The sequence below is a fragment of the Temnothorax americanus genome, unplaced genomic scaffold (genome assembly GCF_048541705.1).
Source record: "Temnothorax americanus isolate GAGA-0224 unplaced genomic scaffold, ASM4854170v1 Scaffold123, whole genome shotgun sequence".
NCBI lineage: Eukaryota > Metazoa > Arthropoda > Insecta > Hymenoptera > Formicidae > Temnothorax > Temnothorax americanus.
In genome coordinates, this window is record NW_027509257.1 from 4,494 (window position 1) to 25,818 (window position 21,325).

Genomic DNA, 21,325 nt, shown 5'->3' on the forward strand with positions numbered 1-21,325 from the left:
ATTAATTTATTAACTTATGAAGCGCGCGGCAGCGTTCTATAATTCTTTGCAGAATCGTCAAAGAATTAGGTGCTTGCAATTGCGTGATTATGCTCTCAAAATTATCCCGAGATATTGTACTTTAAGAAAATACGATTCGAATTTAGTGCTAGCTGCATAGCGTTGAAATTAAATAATTTATCCATGGAGCGCGGCGCGCTTCGAATCATGATATTTTCTTAAAGTACAATCTCTCAGGATTATTTCGGCACCATAATCACGCGAGCATTTAATTTTTTGACGATTTTGTAACGAATTACAGAGCGTTGTGCGCACGCTCCATTGATTAATTAATTAATTTCAAGCTATATGCAGCTAGCACTAAATTCAAATCGTGATATTCTTTTAAAATACATGTCTGAGAATTATTTTAATACTATAATCATGCGAGCAACTAATTCGTAGACGATCAGGTGACGGAACTTAGTATTCAGCGCCAATGGCTGGTCTAAGTTATTTACTGTTAGCAATAAACTCAGATTTGGGAATATTTTGATAATATATGTTTTCGATCATTTTAGTAACGAATACATTCATGCAGCAAGTTTTTTAAGTGTTTGTGTCGACCGCGACGGTACTGTGTTCAATATATAGTGGTATATTTAAATAAGTGTTATAATCTGTCAATATTTTATCGTTATTTTAGAGCACTTAAGGGAGGAGGGTCAAGTAAATGGCCGTTTTTCCCCGAATTTTTTTTGAACAGATGGAAAGACTTATTAAATAAGAACAAAGTACATTATAATATTCATGATTTAAGGTATATTATAAAATTTTTGTTATGTCGAATCAAAATGGCGGCGCTGCAGCTGCTTGAAGTCGGCTCCTCGGATTTGTGTCGTGCAACGCGCTCAGGTGCTCTAATTAACTGAAATTGGTTATTTATTTCAGTTAATTAGAGCACCAAGTTTTTTTGTTAAAATACGTTCATATGCTTTGCATGAATCTGAATTTAAAAAAAAATCAAAAATTAAAAATTTAGGACCATTTTGAAAAAAAACGATATTTTTAACTTTTTCTTAATAAAAGGTTATTGTTAGAGGATCAAAATATTTATGTATAAACATAATCCTTTATTGTAAGTTAATACCGTTCAGAGATACACTCTTTGAAAAATTAGAAAAATGTACGAAATGGCTTTGTTTTATTCGATTTTTCGACGTCCTAGGCATCTGCCTGTTATTACGGATAATAAACTATTTTAACATATCAATTAAAGTACTTTATACAAATAAATTTGTACTACTGATCCAGCTAATTGCAAGTTTCTGGATGTGAGTCAGGAATATTCAAAATAATTGATTGTATCCATTACCACCATCTATCACCACGGAGAAATGTCCTGGATGCCGAGAAATCGAATGAAAGAATGCTATATAGTATATTTTTCTAATGTTTTAGAAAGTGTATATATCTCTAAACAATGTCGACTTAGAGGATTATGTCTGTAAAATATTCTGATCCTCTAACAATAATTTTTTATTTTAGCAAAGTCTCGTTGTTAGACGCGAGGGTTCTAAAATAGACAGAGTTCTTTGTGGCAAATCCAATTATCAATAAAGTAAAACGTGATATAAAATAATGTAAAATCTCATAAAGTAAGAGAATGTAAATGGAATGTGTTATTTTAAAATAACAATAAATATTTTAAAATTAAAAAATTTTCTTATACTCATCTTCCCGATAAATCATGTAATGGTCATCACCTGCGATAATGTTTAAAACTTCCAAAGAACTTTGTTCCCAATTGCAAATAACACTTAATATAATACTAAAAAGCAACGTACATTAAAATATGTTTAACGCATTACATTTGTTTTGCTTTTTCACTTAACTTTTGCATATACTTACAATAATAGATTGGGCAGTAAAAATAATCAATAACTCAATAATATAACTCAATAACATAAATGTTTTGTCGTTTATAGATCTTCACAAGTTCGAATTCTATTTCAACGATGACAAAATCTTTTTTTGTTCATATTTTTTATTGTTTTTATCGTATATCGACTGATATCTTTTGGGAGATCGTATCTCAAGGTCACTGTACAGGATTCGTAAATTTTTGTTTTGTTGATAAGCAACAAACAATAAGATAGTTTGCTTTACTGTTCAAAAGTATAGTGATTTGGAATTAAAATACAGCTTTATTGTTTAATTTAATATTATTCGTGGGAAACAAACGCAAAAACGCAATTTTTATAGATACAACGCACTTCAAAATTGTAATCAAATGAACAAGATACGACATATTTATTTTTAAATAACATTTATTATTGTCATTTAAAAATAAATATGTCGTATCTTGTTCATCTGATTACAATTGTGAAGTGCAAAGTCGTATCTATAAATACGAGAAAATACGAGAAAATTTCGACGACTATAATTTATTTTTGGTAATCTATTTTAAGATAGGATGTAGACACTTAGCTTCAAGGTTGCTTGACTGAGCGTTTAAGCAGAAAAACCGGAAATTGTGTAAAATCGATCTCGAATTGTGTAAGATACGACCTCCCGAAAGATATCAGTCGATATGTGAAAAATAGATTTCTTGATTAAAAATTAATAAATTAAAATTTAAGAAATTAATAATAAAATAAAAATTAATTTTATAAACTGAAATTAAAAATATTAGATATTAATTAAAATTTAAATAAAAATAAAAATTATAATCAATAATTTTATAAACTACTAGCTGGTTACCCGGGCTTCGCCCGGGAGTCGTTTTTCTTCAAACGACTTTATTTGTGTTTCAATATCCTTAATCGAAAAAAATTCCTTTATCAGTTCGAATACCGATTCCCAAAAAGATCGGTAACGAAAAACTATACACTCTATAGCACTTCTCGGAAAATTCTACTCCTATTTATATACTTTTAGTAAAAATTCGGTCGAATAGTTTAAAAGTGTATAAAGAACAGACATACATACAGACATTCTCTCTATTTTATATATATATAGATAAATTAAGAATATTTTTGTAACATTCTTTGCAGTGTGTGTGGAGATGGGTATAATATCGGTATTGTTAAATTGATTAGCAATTTAATTATGTGATTGTACGTTTCAGTTTCAGACTGCGTTTCAAGATTGAAAGTACGGCGCGTGTAGTTGACGAAGCAAAAGAATATACTTTTAAAATTCACACAAAAAATTGTTACTATACATATATATTAGGTGAACAAAGTTCAGGCTGACCGTATTTGGCAGTTTAACTTGATGAAAATATTAATTTTATGAAATTACCAGAGAAATTACATAAAAATTTATTTGAAATTTTAATTGATATACAGACAAAACTTCCCTACACGGTATAAATAATAAATATAATTAATTGAATAAGTTTATTAAAGAAGCATCGCATGAAGCGGACCAGAAGGAGGGGACGGAGGGAAGACACTAGAAGGGTTGGGGGGGGGGGTAATAGTAGTGGTGTAAGATCGCCCAAAGGTCAGGTTTCGAATAGAATTAAAATATGTAAAGGGTTGGGCACGTCCCTGTAAAACGCCATGTAAAAGGTATCAGGTAATGTGAATGTGTATAATTATAATTGTAAAGGTTTTTGGAAACGTTTTTCTGAAAAAAACGCCTTTCCAATCGCGAGAAGGGAGAGAAATAAAGATTCAATTGAATTAAAATTGAATATTAAAGAAGCATCGCGAATTAAAATATATATCCTTTATTTGTTCTTAAAAGAAATTTCTTATGTCATTTATGATTAAAAACATATAATTGATGCACGATTATTATTAACACCGAGATTAACACTGAATCTATTGCGTCAAAAAGTTGCAATTATATACATATACTATTCAGAATTTGTAAATTATTTTTTAATTATATATTCGAAATTAAAAGTTTTTTTTAAATAACCGCAATATTAATCAGATGGCAAAGTTAATTAAAAATAGCGGACATTAAAAATAAAAATGATAGAATTTTTATATCCGTATCTTACACAATTTGAGATCGATTTTTGACATCCGGCCGCTATATGGCTCCGACATTTTGAATTTATCAATTAAATTTAACATCAGATTAATATTTAGCAACCTGAAAAACTCTTAAGTTTGAATAACAAAAAAAATTTCATAGTTTCTTAATTAATGGTCTATGTAAGTCGCAACTTTGATGCAATAGACTTTATGTTAATCATCAATATCTTTAACAAATTTCTTTTAAGGGCTGAAAGTCCTAACAAAATTTTGATTACAATAATATAACTTCTCTAACACGTCATGCGGAGTTCTCGGCTTAAAGATCAGTGCGCTCTGATTCTATAACTATTAACAACAATTCGTTATCATTATATTGTCGTTGCGCAACTTTTTTATCATATATTATATCTGCACAACGATAATATAACGATGATAACAAAACTGTATTAGTTATAAGAGTTACAGAAAATAGCGACGCAACTTATCGACTATTAGCGACTTCGTCCGAAAATGACCTGCTTTATCTTAAGAACGTAGTTACTGCATTGGCCGTTACACGGTATGGCGCTGAAACCAGTGAGAAATGCCTGGTCTCGTCTCAACCCGGACCTTTGGCTATCTGTCTATTAATCTGTGTTCTTTTCAACTGAACTGCTGCACACTAGTTCAGAGGTTAGTTTACTGCCGTAACTTAAAAAGGTAAATATAAAGGATAAATATATGTTTGATATGTATTTTATATTTTAAAGCGCTATATTAGATCCGAAAGGTGTTAATAGTCAAATTAAGGAGGCTATATTGAGTCCTGGTCAAGGAGATAACGATTCCCCACCAACGCAATCAGGTATATGATTATCAGATGTATAGTGAAAACTTTATAGAATTTTAATTTTTTAGAATATTAAAAAATGGAAACAACGGAAAGTTCTCATACATTAAAAGGGATGCAGTTGAAAATATTTTGGTTGATGGAAATGCAAATGTTACTTGTGAATCCAAAGGTACGTCAAAATTTATCTAAATATATGTATAAATGAGACAAATAATAAAACGTCAAGCCTAATCTAAAATTTGCAGTAATTAAATTTGTTAAAAGTAATGTGTAAATATATAATAAGTATTCAAAGCTACGTTACATTTACTTTATTTATGTTAATATAGTAATTACTGTGGATATTTTCGATTAGGCTTGATGTTTCATTATCTTATTTTGTTTTTTTTGTAATTTATAATTCTACCTAATTATATGCGTTTATACGATGCATGTTTATATCCTTTTATCGTGTCTTTTATGTTACTTATTTATTTATTTATTCTTTCAGATGGTGTAATATTTTATTTAAAATATAAAGATATTGACTTTACCTGTGATACGTTGCAATGTTATGTTTTGATGATAAATTAATGTCTATTACATTACGTCAAAATGTGGAACAGAACGAACAAACAAATGATACAAATAGTTATGATGGAAATTGTAGTCAAGAAAATAATGGTAACGATGAAAATAATGCTAATTATGAAAATAATGCTAATAGAACAAACCAAGATAGAAGAGACATTTTCTTGGGATGATGCAACAACTAAACTGTTTTTGGAATTATATGAGAAAAACAGTGATTTCTTAGTGAACAGAAAAATTAAAACCAAGAAAATTAACATAAATAAGCATTTAAAAAGTTAAAAAGTTAAAAATGTATAATTCAGCAAAAGTACAATTTACAATTTGTCCAAGAGTTCAACGCAGTAAATAAATGCGTGAAATTTTATTTTAATTTAATTTAATTTTTTTCGGATTTAGGGAAATTGTCCCACACAAGTTCCTTGCTGTAAGAGCAATCTTATAAATAAAACGTTATTAATGGTTAAGAAATGTTTTGTTTGACATATATATACGCATATATTAATATGCATGTACAAAATACATATAATAAATTACAAATGTTGCATTAAGCGTTTGACTTTTATTTGCTCTATTTTTTTATTTGTTTACTTTTTATTTAATTTTTTGAGCCTTCTCCTTTTTATTGTTAAAATATATTTGTATTATAAAAGATAAAAATAAAATAGAGGATAGAATAACAAGAAGAGCAATTGTATATTTTTTTACATTAATTTAATTGCTGAGATTATTACATTTAATTTTATTGAAATAGTAAATGACATAATTCGTCTCGGATATGCACTCCAGTTTTATGTTCTCTTACTGCTTCATCAAAATTAACACGCAAGTTTTGTGCTTCCATGTCAGGATACTGGTCATTTATTGGCTCTTCAAGATATTGCAAATCTTCAATTTTTGCAATATTATGAAGTACGCAACATCACGCGCATGTATCACGCGTACCATACGCACCATATCGCGTAATTTGAAATGATATAGTTGTCTAAAACGTTGTTTGAGACACCCAAATGCGTTTTCAATTATTTTACCCTGCAGGAACTTAGTTTCTGATTAAATATTCTCTGTGCACGTGTCAGATGTCCGTTATCCTTGTATGGTACAATTAATTCTTTCAAACATGGGTATGCGCTGTCTCTAAGCAAAAAATAATTATCTATAAGAAAATGTATAATGTTAAAATATCAATTTTTTATTATTAGCCTACTTATATTATTTATAGAATTTTTCAACTAGCCTGTACACAATTCATGTAAATCGTTACGCAATGAAGAATTTTTGAAAACCCTTGCGTCGTGGACAGAACCTGGATATCCAATGAAAACATCAATAAACTGCATTTTATGATTTACTGTTCCTTGAATATGCAAGGAAAAGTATTGCTTTCGATTAATATAAGAATCTGGATCTTCTCTGGGTTTATCTATTCTCATTTGTGAACCGTCAATAGCACCTGAAAAAAAGAAACATTAAAGCTCAGACACAATGAGAAGAATAAAAAATAAGAAAAAAAAATAAGAAACAAAGAATAAAAGTTTATAGTCGAATCTTATTTCAATACACGTATATTAAAGTAAGATGCGACTATGAATTCATATTCTTTGTTCCTTATTCCTTTATTCTATTCCTTATTCCTCTCACTGTGTCTAAGTCTTTAAAGTATTCAACATCTTATAGCTTCTGCACACACAGGACGTGGAAATGCTTGCCATTCGGTTAGAAGTAACGCAGTGGCCAATAATTTTTTGCTCTTACAGAAAAGCGAAAAAAAAATTTAGCCGTGTTGTAAACGTTTCTGTGTCCTGTATGCAGAAGCTATTACATGCATAAATATAAACATAATCAATGATATGAGGAAATCTTTCTGCTACATTACCAATTATACGAGGGAATCCTTTTCTTTCTCTATAATATGTTGCAGTTTCTCCTTTTTCAGCTAATGTTGGATATTTAATGATGTCAGGTGCTAGTAACATTATAAAATTTGTTACTCTCGTTATTATATTGTACAAAGTACTCAGTGTTATTCCAAATCGATCAGCTACATCACGATATAATACAGTTTGATGTCCTACGAACCACAGGTAACACAATAAATGTTTCTCAACCGTTATGTTAAGACGTCCAGCATCATCTAAATGTAAAGTTAAATGTCAATTTCCTTCATGTCCAAAACAACACATTCTTGTTATAACACCCACATACGTGCGCGCGCACACAACAGATATATTTTTTATATACATACACATACTATTAGATAAAATTTTATATATACATATAATACATACCTAAGAAACAAATATCTCAGATATTCTGAATCGATTTATCGGTTCATACATCTTTTCTCTTGATATCCGAAAGTGCATAATAAAGTCTATCTCCTTATAATTCCGAACAATATCTGCTACGTAATTTTGTACCGTACAAAATTACCTTTTTTAAAAAAAGGTATTAATACAGGTAGACACCGAAAACTACGGAGCGCACTATGTGGACTCGTCATCGGCAACCTGGGACACCTAGACATCGAATTCAAGGTATTAATACACGTAGACACCGAAAACTACGGAGCTCACTATCTAGACATCGTCATCGGCAACCTGGCCCTGGTAACCAGTTTGCTAGTTCAGATGCGTCCCGAAGAAGTGCGCAAGAAAACAGTTCAAAATTGCGACAAAAGTGCATAATATTTGTGATTGAACGAGTACTTACTGTACTATTGTAGTAGTCTGCTGTAAGAAGCTAATGTAAAATTTTATATTATTTGTTAAAAGTAAACATGTAGCAGAAATGTGAAAACAATATGGAAGTATCTTTTGAGTACAGCTCCAACCGGCAGATACGTGAAAAGAACGTGCAAGCATTTGCCCGTGAGAAAAAGAGCAGTCGAGTGTGCTAGACGCTTGAAACATATATGCAGCAAAATTTCACAAGTGTATGTCGCTTAAATTGTTGTTTTTGCCGTACATATCCGACCGGCAGAAACGTGAAAAGAACGTGCAAGCATCTGCCCGTGAGAAAAAGAGCAGTCAAGTGTGCTAAACTCTTGAAACATATTTGCAGCAAAATTTCACAAGTGTATAATGTCGCTTAAATTGTTGTTTTTGCCGTATAGATCCGAGTGACAGAAATGCGAAAAAAGCGTGCAAGCATCTGCCCGTCAGAAAAAGAACAGCCAAGCGCGCTAAACTCCCAGACAGCACAAAATATTTATAAAATATTTATAAAAAAGATTTAAATATTTTGAAAATATATACGTTGAATATTTTGTAAATATTATTATAATGTCCGGAAAATAAAAGATTATAATAAATATTTTAAAATAAAGTGTAAATAATTATCATCAATATTATTAAAGTAGTTTTTAATTTATGTTATAAATATTTATAGAAATAATTACTGTAAGTTAAGTGGAAATTGTGAAACTGTTATAGCTTCGTGCTGTGAGATGTAGGCTATACGGTTCATTTTGGCGTTACGAATTTTGAAAAATGTTTGATTGATAAATCAGATGTACGGTATATTCTGCCAAAATAACAAAGATAACGCTCTCAATAACGATAAATAAACAAAACAAGGCAAATGAGAGCTCGTTCGCGACGATGGACGGGCGACAGTAATAAAATATTACAAAAATTGAATAAAATATATATAATAAAGTAAACGTTTCGGTCCTTGATTTGGACCCTCCTTAGTACATATAGCTAGTCGAGTGAAATGCAGTGGTCACAAGTAGTCAAAAATGCCGCGTAATACTTATTGTATTACGCGGAGAGATGGTGTCGTATATCTTATCAATTTGACTGTCAGGTAACTCTTGTGATCACTTTTTAAGGTATGACTATATATATTTGTTTAATTTATTTCTTTTTATGGAATTAAGGTAACAGTCACGTTGAGGATACGAGATCCACACTCTCATAATCGGAGAGCGGAATAACTGCATTTTTGACTACTTGTGACCACTGCATTTCACTCGACCAGCTATATGTACTGAGGAGGGTCCAAACCAAGGACCGAAACGTTTACTTTATTATATATATTTTATTCAAATTGTTGATATTGTAATATTTTATTACTGTCGCCCGTCCATCGTCGCGAACAAGCTCTCATTTGCCTTGTTTTGTTTATTTTTGCCAAAATCATTTGTATTTCTGCTGCTCTACTTCTTACGCAAGCATCTGCCGTAATTCTTGTTGAATTCTGCTGTATGTGCTAGTTTGCAACAATGCCGCTAGGCGGCGCATAATGGTAAAACTAACTCGCAAGTAAATTTCAGTTGGGATCTAATATAAGCAGGCCTCCGGCGAAGCGCGAAGCAAAATCATGACATTCGCGACAATCTTCGCCAGCAATACAACGCAAGGCTTACCCAACACCACTGCGGTGTTGTAAATATAAAAAATATTTTTGTAAATTATTTTAATTCTTTCTAAGAAATATTTTAAAAATATTTTGTGTTCTATGGGTAGCAGTAGACGCTGCTACAAATCTAGCGCGATTATGTTGCATTGCGATTTGCGCAAGCATCTGCCACATTTCTTGCACTATTTTGCTATATGTAAATGCATACACATATCTTCCACAATTCTGTTGCACTACGACGAGAGCAAGTTTCTGCCAACAGAAAAATAGTCAAAGTTAGAAATAGAAAACGCATTATCTGCCCGAAAGTTAGTGCACGATTTTTCGTGCAGTTTTACAGCAGAATTGCAAAGGAATGGTTACCAGGGGGGACACCTAGACATCGCATTCAACGTATTATTACACCTGGACACCAAAAACTACGAAGCGCATTATGTGGGGTTGCAGAGCAAAGGGTTACAGATTATTATTTTTAAGAAACTAAGTAAAATATTAAATTGTTCTTTTCTTTAGAAATAATAGTCCATAACACTTTTAGCTTTATACCTTGTATATACTGTTTATAAGATTATAAAATATATTGTTTATAAGATTAAGATAAATAAAGACAACAATAAATAAAAATAATTCAGAAAAGAATGCGATGAGAGTAATATTAAATGATTATCAGCGTGGATGTGCGAGTGAGTGATATGGGTGTGCGTGACGACGCGGACGGCGGATAATGCGGCTTATAATTAAGTAGAGGATAAGTTTATTTATTTATTTAAAATTTCGAGGTCTAGCAGCGCCAAGTTTTTTACAAGAAAAATGTATGTATTTTAATAAAATCTTTTTATTTTGTACTGTTACCTCTGTAATTCTTTGTGACCACTAAAAAATACACATGTAAACTTTGTATTTAAATATCTTGTATTCCCTTGTTAAATTTAAACACAATTTAAAGATTTTTCAAAATAGTGCAACAATTATTTTTTGAGGCAATATATATGTTCTCGCTCGTAGGGCACGGAGCGGAATATTATAAGAGAAGCTATCGATCAAGCCTACTTAGAACTTGATCCGTTCACTCGTTATCGAGATCTCAACATCTCGAGTACTCGCAACCCGTCGCGTCGCGTAAAAGAGTCACGGTCGGTCTCGCTCCGCGTGTACTTGGAGCGAGACACTACTGTGTCTCTTGATTTTTACATGCTCAATTCTTTAAATCATTCCAAAAATTGGAAGTATTATTCGTAACTCGTTATGATCTAAAATATAATTATATTAGGTTATATTGTAGATGATATTAATTTTGTTAACATTAATCAATTTTGCCACATGAAATAATAGTAATTACCATCATCATCTTCATCCCAGATAGGTTCTGCGTACAATAACAGTGGTGGTGGTGGTAAAACAAAATCTTCTTCGTCTGATAAATCAAGTCTTCAATTACGTGTTGCGCCATGTTGATTCTTGCACTGTGGCCGCTGTGGCGTTCTTTTCCTTCCTCTCAGTATTCTTGCACTAGAAAAATTTCTGCTGTACTCGCCAGTTCTAGTACAGAACTAGTGCAGAACCAGTGCAGTACCAGTGCAACTGAAAAGAACAAACCTATTATAAATATATAATATCCACAGACTTTTATATACATTATACTAGACCACTAACATCTATGGACGCACTGCCGAAAAGTTGATGCGAGTGCGAGGTGCAAGTGGTAGTGAAGGGTGCGGCCATATTGAGTTAAGTCACTATCGGGTGTTCAGTTGCTCATGATGTGCGTTTATCTGCATTCGTTATTACAGTACATAACGAAGCAGGCGAATGTTTTTGTGTTAAATATTTTGGTACATGTTATCAATAAATTTGTAAGTTGAGCCTTCGACGTGTAGCGTACTTGGATGCCGAAATCGAACCACTTACTACTCCTGTAGTATTAAACCCTTTCTTTTGGACATTCTGTATATGCCAGACTATTGTATAGAATTCTTGTATAAAACCACTTGTATAGAATATGTAGTATACATATCTTGACTAAAATCAACATGGCGGCAAGCATCACGACCGAGATGCCTGTCAGCGGTATAGTATTGTATATAGAAGTCTATGATAATATATAAATATTATTTTATAAATTAAAATCTCACATTTTTTATCCGAACCCCAGCAGATTTCTAGCAGTTTGTATTTGAACACGACTCCCTGCGACTGCAGCGTTTGTACTATTGCTTGAGTGCGTGGTATCAACCTGAAAAAATCATATTGAATTGATGTAATCTATTCGATGAATCAACGTGAAATCGAAAGAGATAGAATAACGATTTACCTGGCCCATGACTTTGTGATGCTCCCAGGTGTCGTCAGCAGCGACGGGACAAATCGTTTCAGCTTAGGGCACACCCGGCACACTTGATCCTCCAAGAAGAAATTCCCGAACCACTTGACACCGTCCACGGATGTTCTATATCCATCGATGGTAGTGCCCATTCGGCCTTTCCGAATGTACCAGACACGCGGCAAATGATCTTCCTGGTTCCTTGATTATATCTATAAATGAGAATAATATTCTATCATAATGAAGATTAATATCTTTATAAATAAGTAGGAAATACATTATAAAGCAACAATTGTGATAAAAATACTTTGGCGGTGGTTCAACCAATGGTTCACACTAAGATGGCATAGCATATGGGAGCGAATTTCGACAATCATTCGGGTACGTTCTATCGCCGTGACACCTCGCATGTACATCTTATTCGTTTCGTATATCTCCTTTATAAACCACTTAAATATTCCGGACTAATTTTCCGTAGAACGCACGAAGAATGCATGAACAGAGTAAGCTCTGCTCCTTCAGCAGTCCAGCCTCCTCGAGATTCGCCGCCGTATTGATGATGGATGAGACGCGCCGCGCGTTGCTTGACTGCAGTTTTCCGTCTTTTTATATATAAGTCAACTTTTCGTCGACTTCTATAAGTCGACTATTTAGAAGTCGACTTTTAGTCGACTTTTAGTCGACTTTCCGTCATTTTTAGAAGTCGACTAGAAGTCGACTTATAAAAGTCAACTTGCCGTCGACTTTCCGTCAACTGTGCTCTTGGCAGCTGAGAAACAAAAAAAACAAATAGATAAAGTAAGAGACAGACAAAAAGATACAGAAATAGACAGCAAAGCAGAGAAACATACAAACATACAAAGAGATGAAGAAACAGACAAAGAGGTAGAGACACACAGAGAAATAGAAAAACGAGGAGAGAGAGGGGGGAGACAAAGAGATAGAGGCATTAACAAGTAGATAGAAATATAGACAGATAGACAGAGAAACAAATAAAGAAACTTAGAAACAGACAGAAAAATAGAGAAAGTGTAAGTAGTCCACTATCGGCTCCATGGGACAGCCGATGTTTGTGTTGGCGTAACGAAAACGAAGCCTGTGATTGGCCAAATTGCGCCATACGCCGATACGCAGTACACTGGCTCCATGGATTTTCAACCTAAGGCTGACGTCCCATGGAGCGGATTACGCGGAAGCGGAAGCAGCGGACCACCAATCACGGAATCGTTCTGATAGAGCTCTTTCAAAGATTTCGTCGAAGCGGTCCCCTGATTGGCGATCCGCTTATTTCGCTTCCGCGTAATTCGCTCCATGGGACATCAAGTCTAAGGGTGCCGTCACATAAACTGATATTTTCCGCGTAACGCGTATCACGTAACCAATCAGAAGCGCGAATATGTGTAACCAAAAATGCGAAACGCTCTTCTAATTGGTTACGCGCAATGATGACGATCGACTGAGAATGACGACGACGACGACGATATTTCGTGCGGTGGTCGATATAGCGCGGCGCTTTACGACGTCTCATCGTGTCCTGTCTCGCGGCACGTATTCCCCGCACTCGTTCCTCATCTGCTCCTCCTCGAGATTCGCCGTCATATTGATGATGCATGACGCGCCGCTTAATATAAAATAAAAATGACTGCTAGACTGTTTTCCGTCTTTTTATAAGTCGCGACTATTTAGAAGTCGACTTTCCGTCATTTCTAGAAGTCGACTGGAAGTTGTCTTTTACAATTTGTAAAAAAATATTTTGTTTCTTAACTTTTGTCAATAAGTGTATAATTAATTTTTTTAATTGTAATACTGATAATAAGTAGTAGTGTCCACTACGCAATTATTACTATTGACCATCAGTGTAAATTATTAGAATGTAACAGTAGATACTACTGCCATTAGTGCAGACATTTAACAGTATACACTGCTGTTATACAAATCAATCAACAGTGCGAATTAATAGTGTGCAGAAGTTTGCAATATTAAACCAAATAATGCACATTCTGTATGGTGCACACACACATGGTGGAAGTATATTTCCGCCATGGGGGTGCACACATGAAAGTTTAATTGTATATATATATACCTAAGTTTCCTTATTTTTGTCTAGTGAGGCCCTGGTAAGGATTTGATAAGGATGTTTTAACTTTATAAAATATACTTTTTTTATAAATATATTTACGAACACAAAATTTCATAATAAGCCGGCACTGGTTTCTGACATTCACCCGACATTAAGAAATATTATATCATATATCCAATTCAAAATTTTATTACTCTTTTTTAACTAAATTTGTTTCTTTAGATGATTTTTGAAAAATTATATATTTGCGCTGGTTATGACATATGTAGACTATATATAACGCTTACATCAAATTAAGAAGTAGTCTACCACGTAAGGCAGTTAGCTCACGATGCAGAGGTCCCGAGTTCGAAACGCCCACCAAGGTAAGTGTGTTTTTTAAATACGAGAAAATATTTATAATCATAGATTGCATCTTAAGAAACAAATTTAGTTAAAAAATAGTAATAAAATTTCGAAATAAAATTTTTTTTTTATGTCGGGTGAATAATTATTCAGTGAAACATGTAGAGAGTACTAGTGCGAACGTAACACTATATACTAGTGCGAATTCCAACAGTGCGCGAAATTACTATTGAGTAGTGTGCACTAATAGTTACGAATAGTTGTCATTTCAATAGTTACTACAAGTTTTTTTCCGTGAGAGAAACTTATCGAATGCTTATCGATTGCAATTGCCTTCCGCGGTGAAGTACTTGTGAAACATTCTGTTCATACATACAGCAATTACAATAAAATTAAAAGATAAGGAGAAAAAAAACGATATATCAGCGACATATTTTCTCGCATAAGACAAATACGCTATACCTATCACAGAATTGTGTATGCCAAATAAACAAACGCATTTTGAAGTACTATAAAGATAGTGTGATAATCATTCACGTACTCTCTAAATCGCATAGAGTGGCATAGTTTCTCCACTAATATATTAGAGTGATTGCGATAGTCACTTCAAAAGAGAGGATGTCACTCTAATTTGAATAAATGCGAGCACTCATAAGGGTGAATTTTTCACTCAAATTTTTAGAGCGCCTATTATACTCTACCGGATCTTTAATTTTAAAGCTATAGTGAATCACGATTCACTAAAGAGACTGGTAAATGACTCTACCAAAGTAAAATTTTCCACTCAAAATTGTAGAGTCGTAGAGTGACATAATTCACTCGTATAATATGGATACTTATCTACTACACTCGAAAAGAGTGCTCTTTCACTCAAATGGAGTGCGATTTCATTCCAAAACTTATAGAGCGCAATTTAACTCTTTCTTAGAGTGGCAAATCACTCGAAGTGCGCAGGTTCAGTTTTCACTTTTCGTTACTTGCATCTCACTTTTTTTTTTTTTTTATAGTGATATTTCCACTCTCCGACTTTTAGAGAGTACTTACCTTAGGAATGCGATAACATCAAGAACCCTTAGAATATGGTGTGATCATCATCCACGTGTTTATTTTAGGAAGGTGATAACACTAGAAATCTTTTAGGATAGATCATTTAGACTAGAGTAAAATTTTCCAGAAAAGCGATAAAATCCTTTTTAGGCCCTGTAAAAAGAGAAATCTCAGACTGAAGAAGCAGTTCCCAGCAGTTCCTCGACAGTTCTTCACCTCGCAGTGCGTATTTACGACATAATAGTTACTTTATTGTGTAAGTTTAAGTCTATCGTAAGTAAAGTTATATAAATTCCTGTGATATAAATTCCTTTTTTTGTGGAATAATAATTACCTATAGTAGCAAACGCTCACTGACTCTCGACGTAATTGTCCACAAAATAGCTATGTTTAAAAAGCTAAAAAACAAGAAAATAATATATCACACTCCTAAGAAAATACTGTCACAATTCAAAGAAACTTTGATTTTGAATTAAGCCCATAAAAAGTATGCCTAAAATGTTACGTGCTATAATAGTGTCACAAGTTTATAAGCGATATCCGATTAAGGCAGAAGTTATTCTTTTAAAATTGACACCGCAACTTGGACAATACAACGGACAATAAAAATACCTTTGATAAAGATACGTAATATTGCTTCACTTACAAATAATTAAAAATGATGTGCACATGCTAGTGTCTTTCATGCTATGTCTTTCATGCAATAATACAGTACATGTATTTTCAAGCAGTACTTTCCAGAATTTTTATTTCTAATACATCTCACAAAACCGTTGTGAAAAGCGTTAATAATCTCGTTAGTTGTCATTATTGCCTAAATATCGACGCAACTGCATAAATAGGAAATTTGCAGGGAACGCACGCGGAACAGTCTATCATGAGTCTGCTAAGTACGAAGACATTTCTGTGCGTTATAATCAGTTTGACAGTGTGTCAATATACTCAAAGTCAGTACATCGTATTCGACAATCCCAGCGATGTTACTTTTCCTGATGATGATGGTGAGCAACAATAAAAATTTTTAAAATCTTAGTTAATTTTATCAACATATACGATTTGATTATTACTTGCTGCAAGTTTATATTATTTTTCCTATATCTAAATGTAAGTTTTCTTTCTGTAATAAAATCCGAATAGAGTTGTAGCATAGTTAACTTGCAATCTAATGATTACACGATAATGTAATATTTAAATAATTTACTTTCAATAAGATATGTAATTTCATGTATGACTTTCGCACATAGTTCTTAGTATTTCCATCACCAAAATGACAATGAGCATCTTATTCTTTTCGCTACACTGACATTTTTTCTTAAACGACGGATGAAGACTCGGTTAGAATAGTAGGCGGACATTATGCGGGGCTCGGAGATTTTCCATTTATGGCAGTGGTGCATCGACTCATGGGCAAAGGAATAATCGGGAGATGCGGCGGCACGGTCATATCCAGAAGATGGGTTCTCACAGCCGGCCATTGCGTAGTAGGCTACCCGCGAAGATTTTTTATAGTGTTCGGTATCGTCGACAAATCTGGAGTTGGATATGATTTTCTGCAAGGCCCCGGTGTGTCGATGATTACGAATCAAGCGATTCTACATCCGCAATATGCACAGGCCTACAATGATATTGCCTTACTCTACATGCCACAAGATATTCCCTTTTCCAGTAAGTACATTTAAATCGATATTTCTTTTTTCTTTTTCCTTTTGCGCTTATTTATTTATTTATATGTTGGCATTATTTTTTATTATTCTACGGAAAAGTTAATAATGCGGAAAGTTAATAACAATTTGAATAACAAATAATCTTATAAATGTGAAAAGGAGACTCAATAATCAAAAATCATAATGTGTATCTATGTACAGCTCTTTTTATGATCTTTGATATACACTAAAAAAATATCACAAACCACTATTAAACTACTGAAAAAATATTACTAACGTACATCATGCCTCAATGTTTTTTTATTTTAAGAAACTATTAGTTAAATATAATATTGTCCAATTTTAGGAACTATTCAGCCAATAAGACTCGCGTTTTATGACGAAAGTTTTGTAAACAGAGATGCTCAAGTGCTCGGTTGGGGAAGAGATCGTATGGGTGGCGATGGTACTGTAAGACTTAAGTATGCTGCATTGCCGATTATAGAAAATAATGTATGCAAGAGATACTGGGCCATCAGCGACAAGCACATTTGCACGGCCGCAGGTTTGGGACGAGACGCTTGTCAGGTAAAGTAATCACAAATCATAGAGTTATAATTTATAATAATACACTGCAAAATAAATTATAAGTATAAGTGGAATACTCTAACGCGCAATATAAATCATCTTAAATCATTTTAAGCAACTTTAATAAATAAAATTTGAAAGTATCTCTATTTTCGTAAATTTATTATTCAATATTGTACTTTTAGGGCGACAGCGGTGGTCCTCTCATCGTAAACAGAAATGGCCATGCCCTTCAAATCGGTATTGTGAGTTACGGAGACGCGTATTGTCCTAGCAACTTACCTGGAGTGTTTACTAAGGTTTCTCCATTTATAGACTGGATTCACAGAGTTACGAAGCTATATTAATGTATAACTTTAAAATATCATCGATATGATCAATAATTTAGATGTATTATGTAGTGTCATATAATAAACACAGTTGTTTATGAAAAATGTGCATGCATTACATGTATATTTTAATATCGATTTTTTAATACTAGTACATTTAATATAATCGATATGATCGATAAAATTTAAATGTATCAGTATTAATAAGTCAATATTGAAATGTAGATTTAATGCATGTGCATTTTTTATATAAAAAAACTGCTTGTTATGAGACAATATAAAATACTGCACTTATAAAATTATATATTCAATTATATACAGTAGACTCCAATAAAACACGGGTTCATATAAGATAGGTTCATATAACACGGATCCGTATAACGCGACAGCAAAATTTTAATATTTGTTTTAAAGTATAATAAAAAATATTATACTGTTACATCTGTAATATTTATTTTACATTTTTTATAATAAATCTTTATATTACTTTTTTATAAATATGCATACATTTCCATATGCATACATAATGCATATGTATATATATATAGATACTAAGATACTTGAATGATAGCGATGTTTTTGTAAAATTTGAAGAAAATAAAATATAAGAAAAGATGTTAATTGGCCAATGGACGAACGAGAACTCGGCTTGGCCGTTTTTTATTCGCCGATCATATTCGAGTTGTCGCTAAATCGTTTAACACGTCTTTCGAATCGCGGGGCGATTGTTTGTCAATGTATTGATTTGCTGACTAATATAATGTTTAGAAACGCCGATGCTCTTTGCTCGATCTGTCTTATTTTAATATTGCGCGATTGTAATATTTCATTTCTACACTCGGCCGTCCTGACTCTGAAATCTGACCTCAATTTTTGACTGTCAGAGTACTCGAGAGAGTACTCAGCTAACCACTATCATATAATCAGCAGACGTCGAAGTCTCAGAAGTCCTTCATGATCGCCTATCTTTCTATAACTATCTATCATTACGCAATGCTATAAATTATTAACAAAGGCGGATGGTGACTTCATTGATCATTGATAACGTCAAAAATGAGAAAAATATCATAAAAATTCTTGCGACATACATTAAAATAAAAATGTTTTTTAAACGATACCGTTTGCAATTGATAGAATAGACTTCTAAAACACAACGAAAACTTCTCTTTTGATTGAGTAATCCACATATGTCGAATTAAATTATGCCTAATCAATTAAAGACGAAAACAAGCCGTTTTACAGCTGCTGAATTGAAATAAATATTTGCTTTCACATATTAAATTATAATTATTATTAAATTATTATTAAACAATTTATTAGATTAACTATTATTAGACATTTATTTTAAATATAAAACACTGCACTAAAACGAAAAATACCGCTGTACGTAGCAAGAATAATTTAGCTTTTTAACGTCATTTTTCACTCCTTTCAGTGCCTAATTTTACTAGATGTGACATTATGTGTACTATCAACGCAGACTTTGCAATCGCGCTAAGACAGGAGCCTTAAAAATACAGAATTCGTTGATGTCCACTTCTCGATGTTTGAGATTAATTATAAAATAACTAATAATATCGCAAACAAACAGGCTATACGTATACATTATATCTATCAAAAAATTCTCGATAAAAAGGCTATGAAAAATGGCCGACATGAAAGGGGATGGACAAAATAAACACATAATCATGTCTTTAAAAAGAAATGTGCAGTCGCTGGAGCATTGTAAGATCACAATAAGGAATTAGTTTGAACTTTTCGTGTCAATCATTCGGGCAATCATTACCGCGCTATTAGAAGCTGTGTGCTGAGGATTGCTTTATGTTTTGCAAATTATTAAAGAAATAACCAAGTTAAATCAGAAATATATGTTTCCTTATTTATAGCAGTAATACAATCACTTATAGGCTAGGTTCGTCTTGACGCTTTCAGCGCTGTAAGCATCATTCTATCTTTGTTGCACATCGAATATTAAACGAGACTAAAACGATGCTTTCAGCACTAAGAGTGTCAAGACGAACGCAGCCATAATGGTACACAAACCGGCGATATTATTAATTAAAAATAAAATTGGAATTGTCGATATTGTAGCATTCGTTTCTGCCTCTTGTACAACCTTTACAAGATAATGGCAAACAGTCAAGCATCACGTATCAATTTCCATGCTCAAAATCTATCCCTCGGTTATCCAATTAAAATTCGAGTTATCCAGTAAAAATCTCGCGGGGTCTAAAGAATTCCTAAAATATCATTTGACGTGTATAACGCCCTCAAATGCATGATTAATGCGTTAATTAAAACTTAATAATATATATCTGTTACGACTACCGTTAGAAACAGCTACTTACCGTTCGCATATCCTGATACCGATGACCAGTAACCGCTATCGTATGACAATCTCGAAAGAACAACTGTCATGTCGTTTGTTGCGCTGAAGATCATTACTTTCAACTTAACAATTAAAGGTTCCTCTTTTATTTACAATGCCGATGCGATTAACAATTATCCATCACACTTTTTTTACGGCTAGCAGATTCGAACCTTTACATTTTTGATTTAATAATGAAAAAATTTTAATTATTTTATCTATGTTGATTTATGCAAAAGTTAATATTCGAGCTTCCGATGTGACACTAATAATAAACAGATTTATATAATAAGATAAAGACAATAAAATCTTGTAATATACAATACTCTCTATGCTTTTTTTTAAATAAAAAAAATTACTAACGTTAAAGGGTAATTAAAAATACAAAATAGCTAAATATTTTTTTCAATTAGACGGAAGATGTATTAAGTCAGAAAATAAAAAGAAAATTACGGAAAATGGTTTATCGCATCATATGTCATGCATATCATATTAGGTGGCGTTGTGGAAGGTAAAGAATGACAAAGATTGACAGAATTCTTCTAATAATGTATATATGCATAATCTATACAAAATATTATACAAAACATTATCGCACAACTTATAATCAATATCATACAATTCGTATTTTCAATGCTCGCCGCTGACAGCGCGGACATATTTTCGTTCGTTTGACATATTACACAGGCGCACGTAATTATAATCTCCCCGCTCGTACGTACCGTATCTCTAGATACGTACATCAAAATCTCGTCTATGTAATATGAAGACTTCCTTTCGCTCCTCAACATTACTAATAAGCCATATTCCTCAGACGAAAAGACTAATAACATATATGCCGTTTACTTTCAAAATAGTGTA

General features: G+C 32.7%; 2 protein-coding genes and 1 long non-coding RNA gene across 4 annotated transcripts in view; 2 read left to right on the top strand and 1 right to left on the bottom strand.

The window, feature by feature from the left end:
- The first annotated feature begins 4,513 nt into the window (after nucleotides 1–4,513).
- Nucleotides 4,514–5,394, top strand: LOC143893602 (uncharacterized). The gene is made up of 4 exons (XR_013255870.1): nucleotides 4,514–4,649; nucleotides 4,727–4,821; nucleotides 4,875–4,978; nucleotides 5,300–5,394. It is a non-coding gene; the product is annotated as an uncharacterized LOC143893602 (long non-coding RNA).
- Nucleotides 5,395–12,137: 6,743 nt separating this feature from the next.
- Nucleotides 12,138–21,325, bottom strand: part of Fng (Fringe glycosyltransferase) — a 159,947-nt gene continuing 150,759 nt past the window's right edge. Inside the window, exon 10 of one of the 2 annotated variants that reach the window (XR_013255865.1) lies at nucleotides 12,138–12,276. The gene's annotated coding sequence lies outside the window, so the exon portion shown is untranslated. The other variant, XR_013255866.1, reaches the window with a different exon arrangement.
- On the top strand, nucleotides 15,699–21,152 carry LOC143893601 (chymotrypsin-1-like). The gene is made up of 4 exons (XM_077399136.1): nucleotides 15,699–16,537; nucleotides 16,866–17,201; nucleotides 17,547–17,767; nucleotides 17,953–21,152. Exons 1-4 carry the CDS (start codon nucleotides 16,414–16,416, stop codon nucleotides 18,112–18,114), a joined length of 843 nt encoding a protein of 280 aa, XP_077255262.1. The 5' UTR covers nucleotides 15,699–16,413; the 3' UTR covers nucleotides 18,115–21,152.